We start from the raw sequence: 23,299 nt of genomic DNA, 5'->3' as shown, positions 1-23,299 counted from the left end.
CCCTTAATACTTTCTAATGCCTCCGTCTCCTTGAGCATCATACTCACCTTTCTCTTCCCTTTTCCAACTCCACAGAAGTTGGTTTTCTGGCAGTACGTGACAGAACAGTATAATGTAGTCATTGTGTGGGAGCAGCCCCACAGACAAAGGAAGGGATTGGAAAATGTGGAAGCAAAGGGATTCTATAGCTAAAATGGCCCCATTATACAGCTATTTGACCCAAGGAAGAACGGTCCATCTCATACACAACACCCAAATAGCTCCAATGCTATTACTATCACCTGGTATTATCTTTTAGATTTTTTCCTCCTCTCCATCCACATTCCTCTTGTATGAGCTCCTGCTGCTCTCCCTGGTATGGACTCTAGCGTCCAAGCCAGCCTCCTTACTTCCAGTAGCCCCTCCTGACCTTCCACACTGCCTCCAGTGACTTCTCCAAAATACAGGTTAATTCTGGACTCTCTGCTTAAAACCTTCCAGTATTTCCTAAAGTCCACAGGAAAAGAATCCTAAGCTCAGACAGCCATATTCTTTCTAACCTCATCCACTGCAGTGCCCTCAAGGTACACACACTGCCCCATCCCTGCCAGATTGCGGGCTGTTCCCAACAAGGCCACTGTATATGTGACACTCCCTGTCTTGGCACTGATTGTTATCCTTGTCTGATAACCCATTTTAATGCCTGGTTAATTTCTAATCTTGATTTGTCTTCACTTAGACACTGAATCGGGCTTCCCAGCAGCTCAGCAATAAAGAATCCGCCTGCCAGTGCAGGAGATGTGGGTTCGATCCCTGGGTCGGGAAGATCCCCTGGAGGAAGAAATGGCAACCCACTCCTGTATTCTTGCCTGGAGAATCTCATGGATAAAGGAGCCTGGTGGGCTGCAATCCATGGGGTCACAAAGAGTCGGATGCGACCGCGCACACGCACACAGACACACGGACACTGGACTGAGACTCAGACCTAACACGGCCGACCTCACTTCCCAACCGAGTGCTCCTGTAGCATCTTCACACTATTATACTTAACTCATTGTGTGCTGATGAGGATGTGTTTGTTGATCTCTCTATAGCCCTGCCTGCAGTCTCCTTAGACTCAAGTGGAAGGTAACTGGAACTGTGCTGCATTAATATAAGCTTTCCTAGAACTTGGCACAGTGCCCCGCAAGGCGTGGGTATGCAATAAAGTTTGGCTGCCTTCTCTGCAGCTCTCTGTGGGAATCTGATCTCTGAATATAGAGTGGGTGGCCAGAGCTTTAATGAAGGAAAGAAATACCACTGGGGACTTATCAGATTGGGTATTTTTTAATGATAAGTAGCCAGTGTTAGTAAAGATTCTCTTAAAGCTCAGCTAGGAAGTAAAAAATTTGTTCAAGCCTTGTAGAAGTAAATACAACAAAATGTATCAAACATATGAATATCATTAAACTCAGAATGCCACATGTAGGAACTGAAATTGACAATATGCACACAAAACTCCATACAAGAATGTTTGTCACAACAGTATTGATATAGTCTAAAAAAATCTGGGAATCCAAAATGTCAAAAATAGAAGCTTAACAGAGCGAACTGTGGTATAACCATATGATGGAACTCTAGGCAGTGCTTAAAAATTATATAATATGAAATTTACTCTTGAAAAGCAAAAAAAAAACAAATACTGGTTATAAGACAACTGTGGTCAATTTTATAGTGCATGCATGTGTGTATGTGTGTGTGTACATTTGTGTGTGTATACATATGTTTGTTTCTATCATTATTCATCATCAGTCATCGCTCAGTCGTGTCTGACTCTTTTTGCAATACCATGGACTGTAGCCCACCAGTCTCCTCTTTTCATGGGATTCTCCAGGCAAGAACACTGGAATGGGTTGCCATGCCTTCCACCAGGGGATCTTCCCAACCCAGGGATCGAACCCACAACTCCTTTGTCTCCTGCATTGGCAGGCAGATTCTTTACCGCTGAGTCACCTAATGCAGTAGACATTGTGCATACATACATTTATACACAAGCGTAAGGTAGCCATACAGAGTGAAAGTTTGGAAAATATATATAACCAAAATGAAAATCAGTTTATAAATAATGTAGTTGGCTTCTCTGTACTTTCTGATTTTTCTCCACTGAACAGGTATTGCTGTTATAATAATATGGGGGAAATATAAAGTTGATTTTCTTTTTAAGAGAGGAGGAAGAAGAAAGGAAAGGCAACTGAGTCCCTGAGGCCATCAAGAGGAGAACTGAGGAAGCTGACCTGAATGTAAAAGAGCATCTGAATCTTAATAACAAATAGACCTATGGAATTTTACAGAAGGTTAAGCTATTTGGTCATTTGTGCCTTAGTGTCAAGTACTTAGATCAATATGTACTTGAGGTCAGTGTCAATGAATGGAAATAATTGGAAGAGGAGGGAACTGGAAAGAGGAGGTGCTATCTGTCAATATTCTGGGTCAGATTATTCACATAACCCTTCTTTCCTTGGTTGTCCTGGCCCACCTCTCCACTCCGCCTCTGTCCTTAACACAGAGACTTGGAGAATACTAGAAACTTCCTTTACTCCTGGAGAACAGGCAGGATATCTGTGGAAGCAGCGAACCAAGAATATCTAGGCCATATGCCTGCCCGGTCTATCCAGAGTTGCTTCACTAGACTTGGGCCTCTCACCCCTAACCCAGAGCTCAGTGGACGCAGTTCAGTGCTTGGAAATTTATTTAAACTTAAGTTTCATCATAAAGTTCATACTGCTTGATTTACAAAGAAAACCAATAGAGAAAATCTCCTGCCTTGTTAGACTGGATACCAAGTATTCATTTTGAATGGCTTCCCAAGTGGCGCTAGTGGTAAAGAACCCACGTGACAATGGAGAAGACAAAAGAGATCTGGGTTCTGTCCCTGGCTTGGGAAGGCCCCCTGGAGAAAGGCACAGCAACCCACTCCAGGATTCTTACCTGGAGAATGCCCACAGAGAGAGGAATCTGGTGGGCTATGGTCCATAAGGAGTTGCAAAAAGTTGGACACAACTGAAGCAAGTTAGCATGCACACACATTCATTTTGAAAACTCTTTAGCTTCTTTAAAAAAAAAAAAATTAAAATCAGACTAGATGAAACAGGAAGTTGACGTTTGTGATGGTTAACTCTGTGTGTGAACCTGATTATGCCAAGGAATTCCCAGATAGCTGGTTAAACATTATTTCCAGGTGTGTCTATGAGAGTGTTTCCAGAAGAGATTAGCATTTGACTGGGTGGGCTGAGTAAAGCAAATGGCCCTTCCCTGTGTGGATGGGCCCCACCCGATTTGTTGTGGGAGGCAAAGGAAGGGAAGTTGTGTTCTTAGCTTGACCATTCAGCTAAAGCACTGACCTCTTTCTGCTGTCAGCTGTCCTGGTTCTCAGACCTCCAGACCTTAGATGGAAACTTCATCACTGACTCTCCCTCTCGGACCTTTGAACTATCGGCTTTCCTGGGTCTCCAGCTTGTGGACAGCAGACCATAGGACTTCTCAGCCATTGGTTCTGTTTCTCTGAAGCCACAGTCATTTTATAACAAGTATTTTGCTTTTCAAGAGAATAATTTTAAATTTCATGTTAAATATTTTTTAATGACTGCCTAGAGTTCCATCATATGGTTATTCCAAAATTTGCTTTGTTAACTTCCTATTCTGGCCATTTTGGGTTCCCAGATACCTTAAGACTATATCAATACTGCTGTCACAAACATTCTTCTGTTGAGATTTTTGTGCATATTGTCAATTTCCATTCCTACATGTGGAATTCTGGGTTTAATGATATGTCTATGTTAAATATATTTTTTTGTACTTACTTCTATAATGAGCTACCCAGGTGGCTAAAGTGGTAAAGAATCCACCTACCAACACAGGAAACTCAAGAGAGATGGGTTCAATCCCTGGGTCAGGAAGATCCTCTGGAGAAGGAAATGGCAACCCACTCCAGTTTTCTTGCCTGGGAAATCCCATGGACAGAGGAGCCTGGTGGTCTATAGCCCATGGGGGTCACACAGAGTTGGACATGACTTAGCCACTAAACAGCTTCTATAATACTTGAACAAATCTTTACTTCCTAGCTGAAGTTAGAATCCTTGCTAACACTGGATAATTATCATTAAAACATTCAAGAATACACTAATTTTAATGAACTTTGGCTGTGAAGTCAAAAGAGAAGGATGGAAGTAAAGGGGAATAGGCATTGTTATTGTTTGTTTTAAGGCAAAAAGAGACTCATATTCACATGTCTTATGAGGAAGGCTATTAGAGAGGAAATATTGAACACAAAGGAGAGGACACAGTGGGAGGCACTGGTGTCAAATGAGATAGAGAGCATCAGAGCATGTCTACTTGTGAGGTTGCAGAAAAGTAACTTCAGAGAATGGGTAATATTTGTAGTTTTGAAGATAGAATGTGGCTGGACTTTTTAATTTGACTCTGTAAAATTAGAGGCAAGGATCAACTGCTAGAGGGAAAGGAGTGTACAGAGGTGGAACAGCGGTTTTAGAAGCATGGTATATTTTTGGATAATGTCTTCTAGGAGAAGCTATAATATCAAAGGTGGTGTTCTCTAGAAAGCAGACACTGGGACAGAGTTGGGAGTACAAAGGATCATCGAAAAGACACCAGTTGAAGAGGAAGGGTTTCATACCAGTGGCTCAGGGTATTCTGTACTGTTGCACATTAAGAGGAAGCAGAGGCAACTTGGTAGGTAGTAATTCATGCTAGTAGGCCCACACATCACAGCCTTCATCACTGCTAATGTGGCCACATCATCTATGTGCCAACTGTGCTACCCTTAGGAAGGCCACTGATGAAGAATGGATAACATCAAATGGCCAAGCCACTTTGACAGCTTCGCTGTTGATGTTTCTCACACGGTGAATTCTATCTGGGGCATGGCTAATGTAAGAACGATCTTTACATGTCATGTCCACTCCCATTTATCCATCCATACAACTCTTAGATCTTGTCACCAGCATCCCAACCTTTTTTCTTTCCATCTCTGCCCAGCTCGTCACTGCCATTAGTCCTGATAGTGTAACTTCCTTCCACACAAAGTGGATAGCCTAATGTACCCCCCACTGGGTTTCCCTCACCATAGTTTTTCAAGGCCACCTTGAGTGGAGCAGTAACTCAGCTGCTGCCCACATCCAGCTCACCTCTCCAAACCAAGCCAACCAGTCTATCAACCAAGCTGAGGCTTTTCCCCTTTCCTCCAGCTGGTCTTCAGGTCCACCCACATGACCATGGGTGTGCCCTGGAGGAGGGGCAATGGTGCAAACATGATGGGTAATGTAGGAGGTAGGTTAGCAGCTCATTCATTCTGTTTAAATCTTTTTGGTACTGCTCATGTTTGGTTCAGACATATTATTTCCAACCTACAGTGGAGTACCACTGGGTCCACCTGATTTTATAACCTAGTATGACCAACAGGATCCAGATCATGATGGCTGTTTTGAGATGAATAGTTCCTTGGGGTCCCATGTTCAACTATTCCATCTCTACTGAGGACCAGTAGCTCACTAACAGCTATTATTAAAAGGCAATTCATTCTCTACTGCACAGGGCAAGATTTTACTCCCAAACCTCAAAGTCCCACTCTATCGGGGGGGGGGGGGGGGGGGGGGTCAAAATAATGCTTATCTCCAGCTATCAGTGCCAAGGTGGACCCTATGTCCAACAGACATTTCAGGTATTCCTATTCCTCCTGAATACAGTTTCAAGGGCTGTCATTCCCTTTGAATAAGGTTTGGAGAATCATCGGCATTAACCATCTACTTACTATGGTGGTGCAGTGACCTTCTCCCAGAGGTCTTGACCAACTCTTGTTTACAGAATCCAGATTTGAAAAGTGGCTGACTAAAAATTGGGCAGGACTTTTATTATCCTGACTGCCATCACCCTTCTGTCCATCCAATTTTGCTTTTATTTACAAATAGCTTGCTAATCTCTTTTGCCCTGAGGGATGCTGTTTTCTATTAACCATCTCCACCAGGGCCAATCCCTTATATGTTCAGGACTCTGAGCAAAATTCTTTTGAGGACCCCTATCTATATAAATTGTTGTTGTTGTTTAGTCACTAAGTCGTATCTGACTCTTTTGCAACCCCATGGACAGTAGCCCGGCTGGCTTCTCTGTCCATGGGATTTCCCAGGCAATAATACTGGAGTGGGTTGCCATTTCCTACTCCAGGGGACCTTCCCAACTCAGGGATCAAATCCACATCTCCTGCGTCTCCTGCACTGGCAGATTCTTTACCACTGAGCCACTGGGGAAGCTTGGTTCAGAGGGTATTACAAAATCCATGGGTCCTTGTGAAGTACAGTGATATTAATGAAAATTTAGAATATTTTTCTGTCCAATCAGCACCTATAATGATTCCTTGTGGTGTCCATAAAATCCTCCTTGCCTTTAGGTCCAGGAACCACCTGTTAATGTTCTTCATTGTCAAATGCATCACTACTGGCCTACTTCATATCTTCCACGACAAGAAAAATGTAGCTCTTCAGAGTGCTTGAGAAGCAAAAAGATCTTCTTGCCCCTGCCTGCAGTTCCTTTAGACCATTTTTTAATGATGTTATGTTAAATACTATTTATGGTACGTACATGCTGATGATGATCTTGCATCATTCTCTGTAGTTTCCATAAACAGTGACTTCCAGTGACATTCTCAAAGCTGTTCCTGTGCCTTTTTAAAAAATTATTTATTTATTTATTTATTTATCTGGCTGTGTTGGGTCTTAGCTGTGGCATGTTAAGTCATAGTTGCAGCATGTGTGATCTAGTTCCCCAACCAGGGATTGAACTCCAGACCCCTGGAATGGGAGTGTGGAATCTTAGCCACTGGACCACCAGGGAAGTCCCTCCTGTGCTTTTTGATGATAACCACAAATGCAACTCTTGCTCACTGTATACAGGAAAATATCATTTGTTAAAGTTAAATTTATCATTTGGAGTTTTATAGCCAAAATATAAAATAACATACATTCAACCATGTCTCCTCTTGAATTCTTTAGGCTGGATTCCAAGAACATGGTTTCTTTTAATGTTGACCACTCTACTGCCTTTCACACCCTACCACCAGCTGGAAGAATAGATGAGAGACCCATGGGTGAAGAAGGAAATGCCAACTCACTCCCGTATTCTTGCCTGGCAAATCCCATGGACAGAGGAGCCTGGTGGGCTACAGCCCATGGGGTCACAAAGAGTCAGACAGGACTTATCGACTAAGTAACAACAAAAATGGGTAGAGTAAGGAAAATTGCCTTTTTTTTTCTTATCTGCACGAGAGATGTCTGTCCATCTGACATGACTTAATGTGATTCATGTCAATCAGAGGCAAAAGGGGACTTCAATTAGAAGTACTTATTTACATCACAGAGCAATGGTCTTAAAAGCCATCAAAGAAAAGAGGAACAGTGCAATCAGGAGAACTAGGAGAACTGTTTGAGCCTGAGAAATGGAGTAACCACTCTGGGTACCAGTGGAAGAAGGGTATGCAGAGTAAAGGGTGTTTAAAGACATGCTTACTGCCCTGGGGTACTGTAGACCAGAGCCAGTACCATGGTTAAAACATATAGCAAATCAATGCATAATTCCACATGCTCAATCCCAGGAGTCAGCAGTAGACCACTGGTAACCCAGAACCCTAAATTCATTCTGGTCATAGTCAAGTAAGAGTCATTTCAAAACCAGAATGTCAGATCTATTTAGGCAGTGGTTTTGAATGATCCATTGGTGTGCTGCAGCTGACTGATACCAGAGAGTCAACTGTTAGCCTCTCTTCCCAGCTCTACACTTAGTGACATCATGTTAGTAACCAAAAATTGATCGTGGAGAGCGTATTTATACCATGGGAGTCGGCAAACACTTGAGGCCTTTCTTGTGAGTTAGCTAGTTGTTAAACTGCTCTTAAAGGCCAAGCTACATTGGAGACTATGAGACTGTAGGAGCATTAACTAGCAAAATTGTATCCCCCAACAGGGCCAGCCCCAGAGGCCGGAGTGGATGAGACACATGATTGGATATATTGAAGCCTAAGGATTGGCTGGATGATGGTGGGAGAAAAACAGAGGGGGCCAGTAGGTGAGGATGCTGGTTGGAAGGCCTGAGGTGACATGCCAGAGTCTAAGCTAGATAACAGTAACAGGCAAGAAGGACATTTGGACACAAAAGGAAGAAGTCCAAGTTCTGGAGGTTTTAATGAAGGAAGAGAAAAAGTAAGGTGGAAAAAAAGGAAATGAAAAAAGCTAGATAAATAAGAAAGCACATTTTCAAATGACAAATTAGGCACAGCCCATGACCATCCAGATAGGGTGCTGATATGAAATGGAAATGTTAAAATTTGAAAAGGGTAAAGAACTTTCAGCCTGGGCTGCTGGGGTGACATTCTCAGGTACAGCTAAGCTGTCTCTGGTGATGACAGAGTGGAGATGAGAGAAAAGACTGTGCCTGCGATCCTGATGCCCCTTCATGAACATGCAGGTGTGGCCAGAAGAATAGAAAATGACAGTAAGAAGGAGAGGGTGAGCATGGCATAGTTCATCAGCTTCACACAAGGCAAATGTTTGCTGGAAAGAAACAGTAGTGGGAGGCTCAGGGCCCTAGCCACACGGACTCATGAAAGAATGAGCAATCTTTGCTGTGGGGACTCTAACTGGTATCCTCAGATACCTTGTGCCACAGTGAACATTTTTATATACTTTTTCCAAACCCCACCCCAACATACCCACACCCATTAAGTTAATACCTACTTGCCTTACCTACTTACCACATTAAAGCCTTAAGATATTCTAAATTCCTGCCATCTGTACTAATCGGCTCAGGCTACCATGACAAAATACTGAACTTGGATATATTCAAGTGGCTTAAACAATGTTTATTTTCTCACGACTCTAGAACATGATCAAGGTGCCAGTTGATTAGGTTTCTAATAAGAGGTCTCTTCTTGGATAGTAAATGCTCTGTGCTCACAAACCCTTTCCTCAACGCATGAAGAAAGTAAGCAAGTTCTCTAGTGTCTCTTATATGGAAGCTAATCCTCTCGGATCGGGGCCCCAGCCCTGTGAATTCATTTAACCTTAACTACTTCTTTTGCGGCTCTATTTCCATGAGGGGGGTTAGGATTTCAACATGTGAATTCGGGGAAAGGCATTCAGTCCGTAAAACCATTCAAACACTAGGCAAAAATGGCCTATTTGGCAAGAACCTATATAATATCTCAGAAAGAAAAGACTCGAAGAAGTGACACTCAAAGCCTGAGACGTCCAAAGACAAGGTTCCTCCTTGCAGTAGCCAGTGTTTAGCTAATATGAAGCTACAGGGAGAATGAGTCCTTGTACCAGCTGCTTTTCAAGCAGGGAGCACAACACAGGAAGAGCAGGGATGTGCCAGAGTGTAGAAGAATACCGGAGAGTCTCAATTCTTCTATGTAAGCTTTTCAAACTGTCAATCCTAAAGCAAATCAACCCTGAGTATTCACTGGAAGGACTGATGCTGAGGCTGAAGCTCCAATACTTCTGCCACCTGATGCGAAGAGCTGACTTATTAGAAAAGGCCCTATTGCTGGGAAAGATTGAGGGCAGGAGAAGTGGGTGACAGAGGATGAGAAGGTTGGGTGGCATCATCAACTCAGTGGACATGAGTTTTTGAGAAAACTCCGGGAGCTAGTGAAGGACAGGGAAATCTGGAATGCTGCAGTCCAGGGGGTCACAAAGAGTTGGACATGACTGAGCAACTGAACAACAAAATCTTTACAAAAGTATTTTGGTTATTGTATACTAGTATTTTAGAACTAAAAGTGACTTTAGAGGTAATCTTATTTAATCTGAGAAAAATGAAAAAAATTAAGCCCATTAAAACTCCTAGTCATTACTGGGAATTTCTGCCACCCGAACAGGATCTTTCCACCATGAAATACTTGCTCTCTGGTTTCTGGTTGTCTCCAAAAAAAAAGATATTCTGAGTTGACAAGGAAAAAGAACAATAACTAAACTCCACTCAACCTATCCAAAGACTGGCACTATTAGCAACAACCATTAAGCAACATCCACCAAGTCTTTTAATGGCAAAACATAAATGAGCTGGTCAACACAATCTCAGGTAACATGAAGACAAAGGGAAAAAAAAAAACTCAGCTCCTCTAATCAAGAAAGAAACTCACTGGCTAATGTAGCCAAGTGGTTGTTTTCTTTCTTGTTGATTTTTTCTTTTGAGACTATTTCAAAGCTGGAACTTAGAAATCTTTTTTAGCAGGATTGCTTTAAGTTGTTAGGGATGTCACAAGACAGCCTTTTACAAGGCACCTACACAGCCTTCTGCTTCTATGTGAGGAAAAAAAAACTGCAAGCAGCACAATAAAATTTTAAGTTCTTTTCAAAGTGTTACAAAGAGGGAAGAAGACAACAGTTTGAGTTAGATTTTTGAAATGTTGTGAGAAGATTAAAAAGGCAATTCTTATTAACTAGATACTAAATATATATATAGTTCATATAAAAGACTAAGTAATTTTCAGTTATTATAAAGATTCACAATATAAAGAGCTGAGAAAGACCAATGAGAAAAAATGTAGTAGAAATTAGAATGTATGATTCATGATCATGTGTTAAAGCAATACAGTAAAGGTACCTGATACATCAGTGTAGTTTTAGGTTCATTCCTCTTTTGTGATATTCTGGTTGTGCTAAGAAGGCAGAGGAGACAATCCAATGCAACTGCCAAATCTTTAGAAAAAAGTAGATGGTTCCCCACATAACACATTATGAATGATGGATGCTTAAAAAAAAATAAGGTTCTGGTGTAAGTCGATGTTTTACTGACACTTGTGTGATTTTATGAGAAAAACAATACAGATTCTGACTGAAACTCATTTAGAGTGGGAAAAATCTTTCACTGCTTGTTTTAATGTTATTGGACATACAATTTTAAAAATACACACTGGGTGAGGGGCCTTGAAAAGCTGGTGGGATGCTAGATTCTAAGAACACTGAATTCTGGTCATCTGTAGGAAAGTCACAATCGTTAACAAAATATTTCTCCAAATTGGGGCTCAACTAAATAAAAAATTAAAACCAAGCCCTGCAGAAGTATATATTAAAAAAAAAAAAAAAGGATTTCTAACTTCCAAAGGAGTAAAGCACAGCTTCCCTAATGAAATTGCTTTTCCGGTATCACATCAACCGAGGAAAAGCTATTCTGGAGAGCCATTTCCAAGGCTAACCTCTCTCCAAAATCAAATACTGCCTTTTTATTTCACTTAGTATTTTTTGTTTAGAAATATTTCCTAATTATTCAATACTTTGATTCATTCATTCAACAAATATAAATTGAAAGGTCCATATAGTCAAAGCTATGGTTTTTCCAGTAGCCATGTACAGACGTGAAAGTCAGACCATAAAGGCTGAGGGCCAAAGAATTGATGCTTTTGAATTGTGGTGCTGTGGAAGACTCCTGGAGTCCCTTGGACAGCAAGATCAAACCAGTCAATCCTAAAGGAAATCTACCCTGAATATTCACTGGAAGGACTGATGCTGTAGCTAAAGCTTCAATAATTTGGCCACCTGACACAAAGAGCCAACTCACTTGAAAAGACTCTGATGCTGGGAAAGACTGAGGGCAGAAAAGGGGAGCGACAGGATGAGATGGTTAGATGGCATCATTGACTCAACGGACATGAGTTTGAGCAAATTCTGCGAGACAGTGAAGGACAGGGAGGTTGGGTGTGCTGCAGTCTATGCGGTCGCAAGCTGGATACAACTTAGTGACTGAACAACAAGAAAAAGTCCCATTCAGTACCTAGCACAATGTAAGGTTATACCATAAAGATAAATAAGGCCCATGTTGTGAAGGCTCATTAAATAACTCAGGAAGGCAAACATGTAACCAGACAATTATGGATACATTTGTGGATAAGAGGTATTCCTGGGCACTGCAGTGAGGTGGGCAAAAGAGCTAGAAGGGATGATTGCACAAGCATGGGGGTAGCTTTCTGGAAGCGATACTTCCAAAGTAGTCTGCACAGAGATTTTAAAAGCTTTAACAAAGCCAAGCACTAACCTGTTAAGTGGACAAGAAGCACGGGGGGGAAATCTGGGGGTTTTCAACAAGACTGATATGTCCCAGAACTATGAGCAGGTGGGTGCGGCCCTAAAAGCATAAGGCAAGAGGTGAGACGAATCTGAAGCTGAAGCGCTGAGACCAAACCAAGGAAGTCTCCAGCACTGTTCGGAGAGCCATTTTAAACAGTGAAATTGTCAACGAAATGCACAAAAATGTGAAAAATGTGGCACTAAATACATGACAAAAAGAACATTAACAGTATGAGAGCTGAAACAAAAGGCAGAATATCAGCTTATCCTACCTCAGCTGGGAATTTATGTGTCAGGGAAACTCAAAAACTTTTCATTACTCTGCACATGTCCACAGAAGACAACAAAAGCAGCCCAAGAATTGACTTTGGGCATATAAACAAATTTTAACAAGTAGGCAAATTTGCCAATATGGAATTCAGGAATAATGAGGATAAATTGTATATACACACACACACACATACACATAAATATATATAACTCTATATAACACCACACTCTGACAATAGAGAATATATTAATACCTTCCTCAAGAATGTTTCCCCCACTGGTGGCTCAGACAATAAAGAATCTACCTGCAATTCAGGAGACCTGGGTTCAACCCCTGGATCGGGAAGATCCCCTAGAGAAGGGAATGGCAACCCACCCCAGTATTCTACTGAACAACTTCAAACAGTCTAATCACGTGTAATCAGGGACCCGTAAAGAGAAGATAGAACAGGTCTGAACTAAATACTCAAAGAAATAACAGCTGAAACTTCCCCAAACTTGGTAAAAGACATAAATTTACAGATTCAAAATGGTCAAAACCCAAGGATGATAGGATGATAAATAAGGAAATCACATCAAAATGCATTACAACCAAATTGCTGAAAACCAATTAAAAAGAGGTCTTGAAAGCAGCCAAAAAACAAAAAAGAAACATACTACAGAGGAACATTCATTTCAATGATCACTAACTCATCAGAGGTAAAATGGGTGTTCTCAGGAAATACAAGTACTGAAACATTGAGGGGTAAAGATTTAAAGGACTTCTCAGGTGGCACCAGTAGTAAACAACCTGCCTGCCAATTAAGGAGACATGAGACATGGGTTCAACCCCTGGGTTGGGAAGATACTCTGGAGGAAGGCAAGGCAATTCACTCCAGTATTCTTGCCTGGAGAATCCCATGGAGAATGGAGCCTGGCAGGCTACAGTCCATGCAGTCGCAAAGAGTTGGACACAAGTGAGCAACTGAACACACACATACACACACGCAAAGATTTATGTGTGCAAATTGCTCAACTAATTCACAAAAAGAAATGCCATAGAAAAAGGTACAGCAAAGGTACAGAAAGCAAAAGCTTTCTCTACAAAAGGAAAACTACAAAAATAAGTTGAAGCCACAAGATTTATGGATACAATAATAGGGGAACTCTGGAAAGGATATATGAGAGTACACCAAACAATCCTTGTGACTTTTCTGAAGAAAGTTAAGTGTTGCTCAGCCGTGTCCGACTCTGTGATGCCATGGACTGTAGCCTGCCAGGCTCCTCTGTCCATGGAAATCTCCAGGGAAGAATACTGGAGTGGGTTGCCATTCCCTTTTCCAGGGAATCTTCCCAACCCAGATATTGAACCCAGGTCTCCTGCACTGCAGGCAGTTTCTTTACCATCTGAGCCACCAGGGAAAGCACTGTGACTTTGCTAGTATTTCCTAATTCTGTCCACTGATGGAATTTAGAAGCAGTAATGCCCCCAAATGGTTAAGGCTTTAGTTTCTAAATATTCTCTAAAAATTAAAAAAATGTTAAGGCTCCTTAAGTATTTGAACTGAGGGTTGGTGCAGGGAAAGTACAAATCTAGCCTGGAACACCTTACATTGCCAGAAAAGGAAGTGCTCTACAAATGATGTGGACAATGTTGAAAGAAGACAGGAGCCAATATAATGTGAAGGAGCTCTCAATCACCAAGCTGAAACTAACTGAGCACTAGAACAACTGAAAAAAAAATTACAGCTCACAGAACATCCTTACATCCTTACTGGTTAGATAAATAAAAGTAAATAAACAAAGGTATAGCTGTTCCGTAAGAGTAAAATCCTAATTTATGAATGTAGAAGGAAAGAGGGAAACAGAAAAGCAACGTCATGCAAACATCACAGTACTGACAATGGACGCTAAAATTAACAGCAAAAAAAAAAAAAGAAAAAAATCCTGCAGAGTTTCAAAAACCTGGCAGACATTTTAATCAAGTAACTAAGATTAAAACCACTAGTAACATACATATCAATATATTATACCTCGCATAACTTCCCAGGAGGCTCAGTGGTAAAGAATCCATCTGCCAAAGCAAGAGACCTGGGTTCAAACCCAGGATTGGGAAGATCCCCTGGAGAAGGAAATGGCAACCCTCTCCGGTATTCTTGCCTGGGAAATCCCATGGACAGAGGAGCCTGGCAGGCTGTGGCAAAAGAGTCAGATACGACTTAGCGACTAAACAACAACAATCTCATCAAACAGACTGAAAAGGATACATTTCTATGGTATTCTTGACAAAAATACATATCTATATTTTCAGAATAAGGAAATAAGAAAAACAAATATGAAATATTTGTTTGGAGAGGCAAGGAAGAACACTACAAAGTTGAATCAGATATTGGAGGGATCAGTATGGACTCAATCCTAAAGGAAATTAACCCCGAATATTCATTGGAAGGACTGATGCTGAAGTTGAAGCTCCAATATTTTGGCCATCTGATGTGAAGAGCTGACTCACTGGAAAAGACTCTGATGCTGGGGAAGACTGAGGGCAGGAGAAGGGGGCAACAGAGGATGAGATGGCTGGAGAGCATCACTGATTCAATGGACCTGAGTTTGAGCAAACTCTTTCAGGAAACAGTGAAGGACAGCAGGGACTGGGGTGCTGCAGTCCATGGGGTAACAAAGAGTTAGACACAACTGAGCAACTGAACAACTTCAAATGTACAAACAGTTATACATGGACACTGAAAAGCTTTCTCTACAAAAGGAAAACTACAAAAATAAGTTGAAGCCACAAGATTTATGGATACAAGCAGTTAGAACTCAACTTTATTGTTACAACCAATTTTTATTTACAGAATATAAATCTCTTCAAAAAGATACATTCCTTCATTTAATCAATGGTAAATGGCCTTATTAAACAGAAATAAAGCCTAAACATCACTTGTATTTAAACAGAAATACAGATTCATTAAAAGTTTGTGAACATATAGCAAAAATGCATTTTTATTTAAGCAGTTACATGAATGAGGCTGTTTTTAATTTTATTCACTGACAACCCCATTTTAACCACAGAACAAATTTTACTTAAATTAACAGCAGTAAAAATGTAAAAATTAAATTTGAAACATGAAAGTAAGCAACAAAAAACAGGAAGTATCTTCATTACCAAACAGATCTACAAGTTCTCAGACACTCAGATACTTTCTGAGGCATATCAAATACACCTACCTCAAACGTTGCATTCATTTGAGAGGTATCAATGTATTTTCAGTGCTGAGACTATTTGTAGCACTTACAGTATTTACAGAGCAGCATTATACTACTATGTTTCACATTTGATAAACACAAATTTAACCTTTATGCCACAATTTCCCAATTCAACATACAGCTAATGCAATGACAGGTATGAATTTTGTTTTTTTCTTCTGAAACTGATAAGGTCTTTATCATTTAAGAACATGGAATAATGCCAGGTCTTCTTTCTTAAAATAATAGTATATTTTAAAATTCAAATAGTTCAAATCCTGGAAACTTCACCCAGCTATACAAAGGCTCCTAAATAGAACAGAGTTTAAAACTCTCCTCTTTGCAAATTCCCCCAATTTACAATTACTTTAGTACACGGAAGTAACAGGAAACTTCCTCAGATTACTGAACAATAAAAATGTCCGTGTGTCACCACATGAATTAGGTAGCAGCACACCACAACCATGCAAGTGCTCTTATTTCCGCCACTGCTTTTTTTGGGGGGGTGGTCTTTTTCCAGTTCATAGGATCTAGTATTCATGGATATAGTTTTGAAATTTAACTAATGGAACAATTCAAATCAGCCAGCTTTTTCTTACTCTTCACTAACTAGTTCAAATATAACACATAATGTTTTCAGTTTTTATAAACACCTTGTGTTTTGTCAAAATGATTAATGGTATTAATACCATTAATGGACAGGATGTAAACAAAAATATGTCTACATTTAGGGATTAAGAGCATTTTACAGAGCAACTTTTTTCATAACTAGAAAAATCATAGGATGCATAATGAACACAGATTTTATCTGGCTGTTTGGTAACATCAGTAGCATCGTAAGTGCATTAAGTATACGAAAGAAGAGAAAGCAGATTTCAGGATAGAACCCTACTAAAAACTTGACTTCTGAATGCCTCCAACTCAAAAAGGTATTTTTCTACAAGCACTACCATTATTTTTTCTATTCAAATAGTTGAAATTTGTCCATTTCAAATTATAATCCAGAAAGGAAAATTTTAGTGTAAAACCTGTTCAGAAAAATCCAATTCATCATCTAATATACTTATTAATAAGTAATGCAAACTTGAGCATTTTCTTTTAGAGCAATACATTTACACACTAAACTTCAAAGATGGGGGAAAATTCATTTAAAATAATCGCTACACTTTTCTCTCTGAAGACACCAAACCTAAGACAAAACACTGTAATCACACAAGTGGTATGTAACAGAAAAAAAAGGCTGTTCCCTATAACTAATGTCTTTTGTTAAAAAAAAGAAACAAAAACAAATTGCCTTAATATGTAACTAAGTTTCCAGTCAAACACATTCTAAAATCTAACAAACTATATTATAAAATTCAGAGCAAATCAATTTTGAAATAAAAATTAAAGTTGCTTTTGGACATCCTTATAATTCACTTTCCTTGATACATAATACTTACTAGAGTTTGCCTTTTGTGTTGAGTGACGCAAGTTGCTGTCAATAACAAAACTTTCCTCCTAGCATAAAGCATTGTTAACTCTATTAATTGAATGACTGACTAATATTAAAAGCTTGTCTATATCACTTTGGAATGCAGTATAAAATGCTTATTAAAAGCAATGTGAAACAGAAAATCAAAATGATAGTTTTCTCATTTACATTATGAAGGATTTTGAAAATGGTACACAAAATGTAAGAAAGAAATACTTATATAACTTTAAAAGTGGAGGTTTTTAACTTTTAATTCAGAGCGTTTAGGGGGAATTATTCCTTTAAATCTGGAAGCTTTCATAATACGTTTATGAAGTTAAACTAAATATTCTTAGCTCCACAAAAATGGAATTAGCAGTCATTAAAAGAACAGTTCTACCTTTTTCTGTATTTTACAGTCCCCTAATGAACAATTTCATACTTCGAGAAGCCAACTGAGATATGCTTAAGTTGAACTAGAAGCTATTATTTATCATCTCCCTTGTACATATGGGACTTAAGAGTCATATTGAGATATATAAAAAATTGAAAGTGTTTTTTTGGTAGAAAAAAGTTAACAGCCTTGAAAATAGAAAAGGGTAATACTTCAGTTTGGAATCATAAAACTGCATTTTTAATTTGCTTTAGTTTAGAATCGTGACTCAAAGAATGGAATTCTTACAGGGTATTAATTTAATGTTTGCAAGAATCTAACCTCCCAAAAACTAACGGACAAATAATGAATGAAAAAAAAGTCATATTAGGCACTGAGAGGCTAAACAAGTAAGTACTGACATTAACAAAAATGGATAACCCTATTTCCAGTTCCTCTTGTTATCCCACTGTACCACCCCATCTGTTGGTTATTTCCAGTCTAAAACCAAAGAGCTGGATCATTCCCTTACAGAAAAATGTCTACAAAAGGGAAGAGAATGCAAAAACAATACACAATCTCATATGCAAGATACAATTCACACTAATTTACAAACTTTTATTTACACTGTTTTATATACATTCCAGGCAGACCTAGTTGATGAGTTTTGTGCTCATATTGATCTCAAATGATCACGTGAACAGTATGATTTACTACCACATCTCTTTAATTCCCAGAAAGTGGTGGTAGTATGGGGTCTGGAGGGAAAAAAGTCAAGTATTACTGGTCAGGTAAGATCACACAAGTAGGTAAGGAACAAAGGGGAAAAGAACTGTGGAATCCTGCTTGTTTTATAAGCATCCAGGCCACTATGGTCTACTGACTAACAATGAGTGTACATGAATGCCACTTCTCTAACAACCATTTTCATATTTACAAAATGAGCTTACTATCAGTTATTAGGTAAGGCATTCAAGTTCCTTAACATAAAAAGGCAAAAGACATCTCAGCAAGCCACAGGACAAATTTTAGAGGGATGTTTTCCCTTGAGAATCCCTTAAATGATCAATTCAAATGGAAGCAATTTTGAACTCTATTTTAGGCTGAAGTATGATCCCCAAAACCTGAAAAGGAAGTGAGAACATCATGATACCCCAAAGAGTGGGAGAAATATCTTAAGTATCTTATTTTGTTCTCAAGATCCACTGCCTAGGGCTAAAGTGAGAGTCTTTATTCCCCTTTACATTCACTTCCTGAATCTCTCTGAACCACTTACAACCGTATCACAGCGAGCAGCTATGCACAGTCTACCAGCAATGGCTCAGTGAATCTCTATTCAAAACAGTCTGAAGAATATGGAGGAAGACAGAAAAGTGATCTCCTCTCCTCCCACCATTCTCCAAGATATACACTGTTGCACTTTTAAGAAGTCAGAAAGCAAAAAAAAAAACCAAAAAACTCCAGTCCTACATATTCTTCATTCTAAGAAAATGCTCTAAGAAAATGTTCCAGCCAAAGATGAAAATTCCACCAAAAACAATTTCTCAAGTTCACTCTTAACATTCTATCAAAAGCTATTAACTGTTTAATTAGTTCCTTTCCTTTAGTTAATTAGGTAAAATTCTACTGATCCAACAGTAATACGGTTTATAAAAACAGAAACGAACATTTGCAACATTGGGGAGGTAGGAAACAAATCGTGGCTAACAACACTGTTACAGATTCAAACAGATTTTAAGATTCTATTCATGTAACTAGAATTTACCATTTTAAATGCCTGTGTTTCTATTTAACTTTATTAGCTTTAAACATCTTGAGCTAATCCAAGTATTTTAAAGCACTTATCTGAGAGTATAAGTCATTTGGAACAATACATCAGACTCCCCAGATTTCACAGAGGATAAATTCGCAGTTACATATTCTGAATATGCAGATCCATTAAGCCAACCTTGTACATGGGCACTTATGTGACCAAAGTGTGCAAAGCTTCTCAGACTAATTTTCTAAGCAAAGTTAACCATGACTGCTCAACTCCACACAGCAGTCTTCAAAACTTGAAGTTTGCTTATCTATCCCAAAGACACAAGTTCCTTCCAAATAATAACTGTCATCCTCTCACAAACAGACAAAAACAAACAAAATCAAAAGAAATCAAAATAAACAGAAGCCCTCCTACCATGAGTATTTTTGCTTAATTCACACTGTTATATCAGATTTTAAGTATAGAGGATTGATGTTCTAAATGTTCCTTATTTAATTCTTTTAACCACCTCAACTTATTTCTCTGAAACTACATGTTATCAAGTAATCATTTACAATCATTCTAAAGACACAGAAGCCAAACTAAAACATAAAGCCACAGTGTAAGGAATGAATCTGGAGAAGTAAAAAAGAATTCATCTAAATGACATTTTCTTGTTACCAAATATTATAAGCATTCTACCTTTGTTTCAAAAATTAGTAACTGCTGTACTAGCTACTATTTAATAACAAACAAAATACAGAATATCCCAATAAGTGAAACAAAATTTTTGGTTAGAAACAAATTGATACAGTAAAACTTTAAAAACAAACTTTACCTTAAATGACCATACATAGTACATGAAAACATTATTTAATGTAGATTTTGGTAACAAAACCACCATTTATCTATTCCAGGATTATATGGTAAATATTAATATTTATTCTGCCAGACTATGTAAGAAGAGGGAAATTTAAATTCTAAGATGATCCCCCCTCCAAAATGCTTTCCAATACTTCAGAAAGATGTACTAGGAGCATAGACAGTGAATGCATTTCACACTCCTAAACATGTTTTTCTATGAACATTCTAAGTTGTCTAAACCAGCATCTGGCATTTCAAGAGTAAATGATTCAGTTTACTTACAGTGCGTCAGAAAGGTTACACCAAACACCAAAAATCTTTACTGAAATTAATCTTATTAAAGTAAAACGTAACAAAAAAATTTTTTTCTCTGGAAATTTTTCATTGCTTACACTCAACAAACAGATGAAACAGATGAAAGCAGTCACAAAATTCATGTTAAATTTATAATAAATAATTCACATATAACACAGATTAAATTATAAAAGGATTAAACTGACATCTTTGTATCTTTTTGCCAATTTAACAAACTTCTAACCCACCACATACTGAAAGCAGTAGGTATATTTCTTGACATCATTCAGACTATTTAAAAAATAAATTGGTTGTTAAAAGGCATAATTTGTAAAGCAAGAAAACCAAATTAAAAGAATTTTAACAAATATTGACTTTTTGGAATTTCTTAAAGATCCACAAGCATTGTTCAGCTACTTAAGAATAATTAAATGTCTTCTTTACTCGGGCACTTTTAATGCAGTAACCTCAGGCTTCATTTTAAAGTACTGGTTAAAACGAACAATTGCATACCTATCGAGAAAAGAGAGTAACAACAGAATTAGAGCTAAAAACCTTAATCCTTCCTTTATTTTCACTCACCCTTCTAAGTTGTTTTAAGTCTTAAAATTTAAAAGGACATATTTTTAGTTTATTGCACCACCTACTGGACACTTTTCTAATACTGACAACATTTAACAGATTATACCAATTTCCTTGCAAACCAACTATTAAATGCATGCAACTTTGTAACATCTGACTAAAAATAATAGCTATATGTCCCTTATGGATTCTAAAACGAATCCAAAAAGAGTAGAGACAAATGTAATGCATACAATAAAATTAAACTTACCCAAGGAAATCAAAATCAATAGTAGAGTATTTGGCTTGAATCAAAGCCCACAATCCCCAAAAGAAATGAGAAGCCTAAAAGAAGGAAAGAAAAATTAAGAATTATGATGATGGATTTCTTTTTAAAATAAATATCAAATTGTAAGTTTTTCCTCTTTCATCAACTCCATGCATAATATTTTCTTGATGCCTTTTTAACACAAAGTATCTACAACACAGGTAATACGAAGTGCACAATTATCTGCTGCTGCTGCTGCTAAGTCACTTCAGTCGTGTCTGACTCTGCGACCCCATAGACGGAAGCCCACCAGGGTCCCCCGTCCCTGGGATTCTCCAGGCAAGAACACTGGAGTGGGCTGCTATTTCTTTCTCCAAGGCATGAAAGTGAAAAGTCAAAGTCAAGTTGCTCAGTCATGACCGACTCTTAGCGACCCCATGGACCCCAGCCTACCAGGCTCCTCCATCCATGGGATTTTCCAGGCAAGGGTACTGGAGTGGGGGTGCCACTGCCTTCTCCGGTATAATTAGGAGCTGCACAATAATTCTGTATCTATGCTTTACTAAAATCTATTTTCATTTAGACATGGTAATTTAAGATTCTGATAAAACTAAGACTTCACTTCCCAAGAAATATTCTATTGTAACCAGAAATACTATAACTAGAAAAAAAATTACTAGGTGTGTGGCTGTAAGCAACTTAATTAACCCCTCTGCATCTTTGTTTCCTCATCAGTAAAATGCAGGTGTGATCATTTATAATAAGAAATAAACATCTGATCTACATTCACTGTTTCTGGTTCAGGGCTCCTTGGACTTTCCTAAGCATAAAGCAACTGGGAGCATTTTTTATATAATATCTGGTCTTTTGTCATTGGTTCCTCAATTAGTTCCAGAGCCATAAAAGTGAAAAGAATGTCTGGTTATTCTTAACAAGTGCCTTTTACTGAGGTATCTTTTGGAAAGATGCTACACTTGAGGGCTGGTTGCTAGGGGGAACCAAACCAGGTGATTAGATGGTTGCAACTTTCAACCCATCACCTCCACACCCCTGGGGAAGGAAGAGGAGCTTGAAGACTGAGATAAATCAATGGCCAATGATTTAATCAATCTTGCCTCTGTAATGAAGCATCCATTAAAACCTAAAAGGAAGGGGTCTGGCGAGTTTCCAGATTTCACAAACCACAACCTATGCACATGCTGTGGAGGGGAGGGTTGTGTTCTACCCTAAACTCCACGGAGCAGAAGTTCCTGAACCCAGGACACTTCCAGACCTCACTCTACCATACTTCTTCATTGAGCTTTCTTCTGTATCCTTATAATATCCTTAATGATAAACTGGTGTACATATGCAAACATTTCTCTAGGGTCCATGAGCCACTCTGGCAAATTAATAGGCCCCAAGGAGGGAATTGTGGAAACCTCCCATTTATAGTCAGTTGGTAAGAAGCACCAATAACACCCTAGACTTGCAAGTAGCATCTAAAGGGGTGAGGGCACAGTCTTGTGGGACTGAACCCTGAACTTACAGAATGTGACACTATCTCCAGGTGGACGTCAGTCTTGAGTAGAATATGTAAGACACCGCATCACTGCCTGCTGAGAACTGGAGAACTGCTTAGTGCGTGCGTGCGTGCGTGCGTGCGTGCGTGTGTGTGTGTGTGTGTGTGTTGGGGGTGGGGGAAGGGGAGAACCACATCAGAGCAGCTAATAGTATTTACACCCGGCATACAACAAACATCCAATAAAATGTTAATTATTATAATTACACAAAACCAGAATGACAAAAATGAGGAAGACTTTAAGAAATGGTCTTCTCTCTATCTAAGGATGTGTGTCAGGTATTGAAAGGTGAATTATGACATGCCCTCCTTCTTTTGAAAGTCTGAGTCAGAGGTTCTCAAAATGGTCCATGAATCCATGGAAGATTCTGAGGCCCAAAACTATTTTCATAATAATACTAATATGTTACTTGTCTTTATGACTCTGTTTACATTTGCAGTAATGGAAAAGCAATAATGGGTGAAGCTCCTGGTCCCTTAACATAAGCCAAGGCAGCGGTACACCAAACCGTACTAGTATAATAGTCTTATTCTTTACCACCACACACTCACAGTACAAATACAGTCTCACTAAAGAACGTACTTTAGAAGCCATTAAAACTA

The 23,299-nt window shown here is 38.9% G+C and overlaps 1 protein-coding gene across 2 annotated transcripts in view; it reads right to left on the bottom strand.

Annotated features, from left to right (window-relative positions):
- Positions 1–15,160: 15,160 nt before the first annotated feature.
- Positions 15,161–23,299, bottom strand: part of ETNK1 (ethanolamine kinase 1) — a 53,804-nt gene continuing 45,665 nt past the window's right edge. For both annotated transcript variants that reach the window (XM_061125132.1, XM_061125133.1), the window contains 2 exons: positions 21,139–21,212; positions 15,161–20,819 (listed from right to left, as the gene is read on the bottom strand). In XM_061125132.1, the coding sequence (XP_060981115.1) occupies positions 20,747–20,819; positions 21,139–21,212 (147 nt within the window). In that variant the 3' untranslated portion in view covers positions 15,161–20,746. The remainder of the gene's footprint in view (positions 20,820–21,138; positions 21,213–23,299) is intronic.

The sequence above is a fragment of the Dama dama genome, chromosome 22 (assembly GCF_033118175.1).
Source record: "Dama dama isolate Ldn47 chromosome 22, ASM3311817v1, whole genome shotgun sequence".
In the NCBI taxonomy this organism is placed as follows: Eukaryota; Metazoa; Chordata; class Mammalia; order Artiodactyla; family Cervidae; genus Dama; species Dama dama.
The sequence above is the reverse complement of the archived record's forward strand: the minus strand, read 5'-3'. Positions and strand labels throughout refer to the sequence as shown.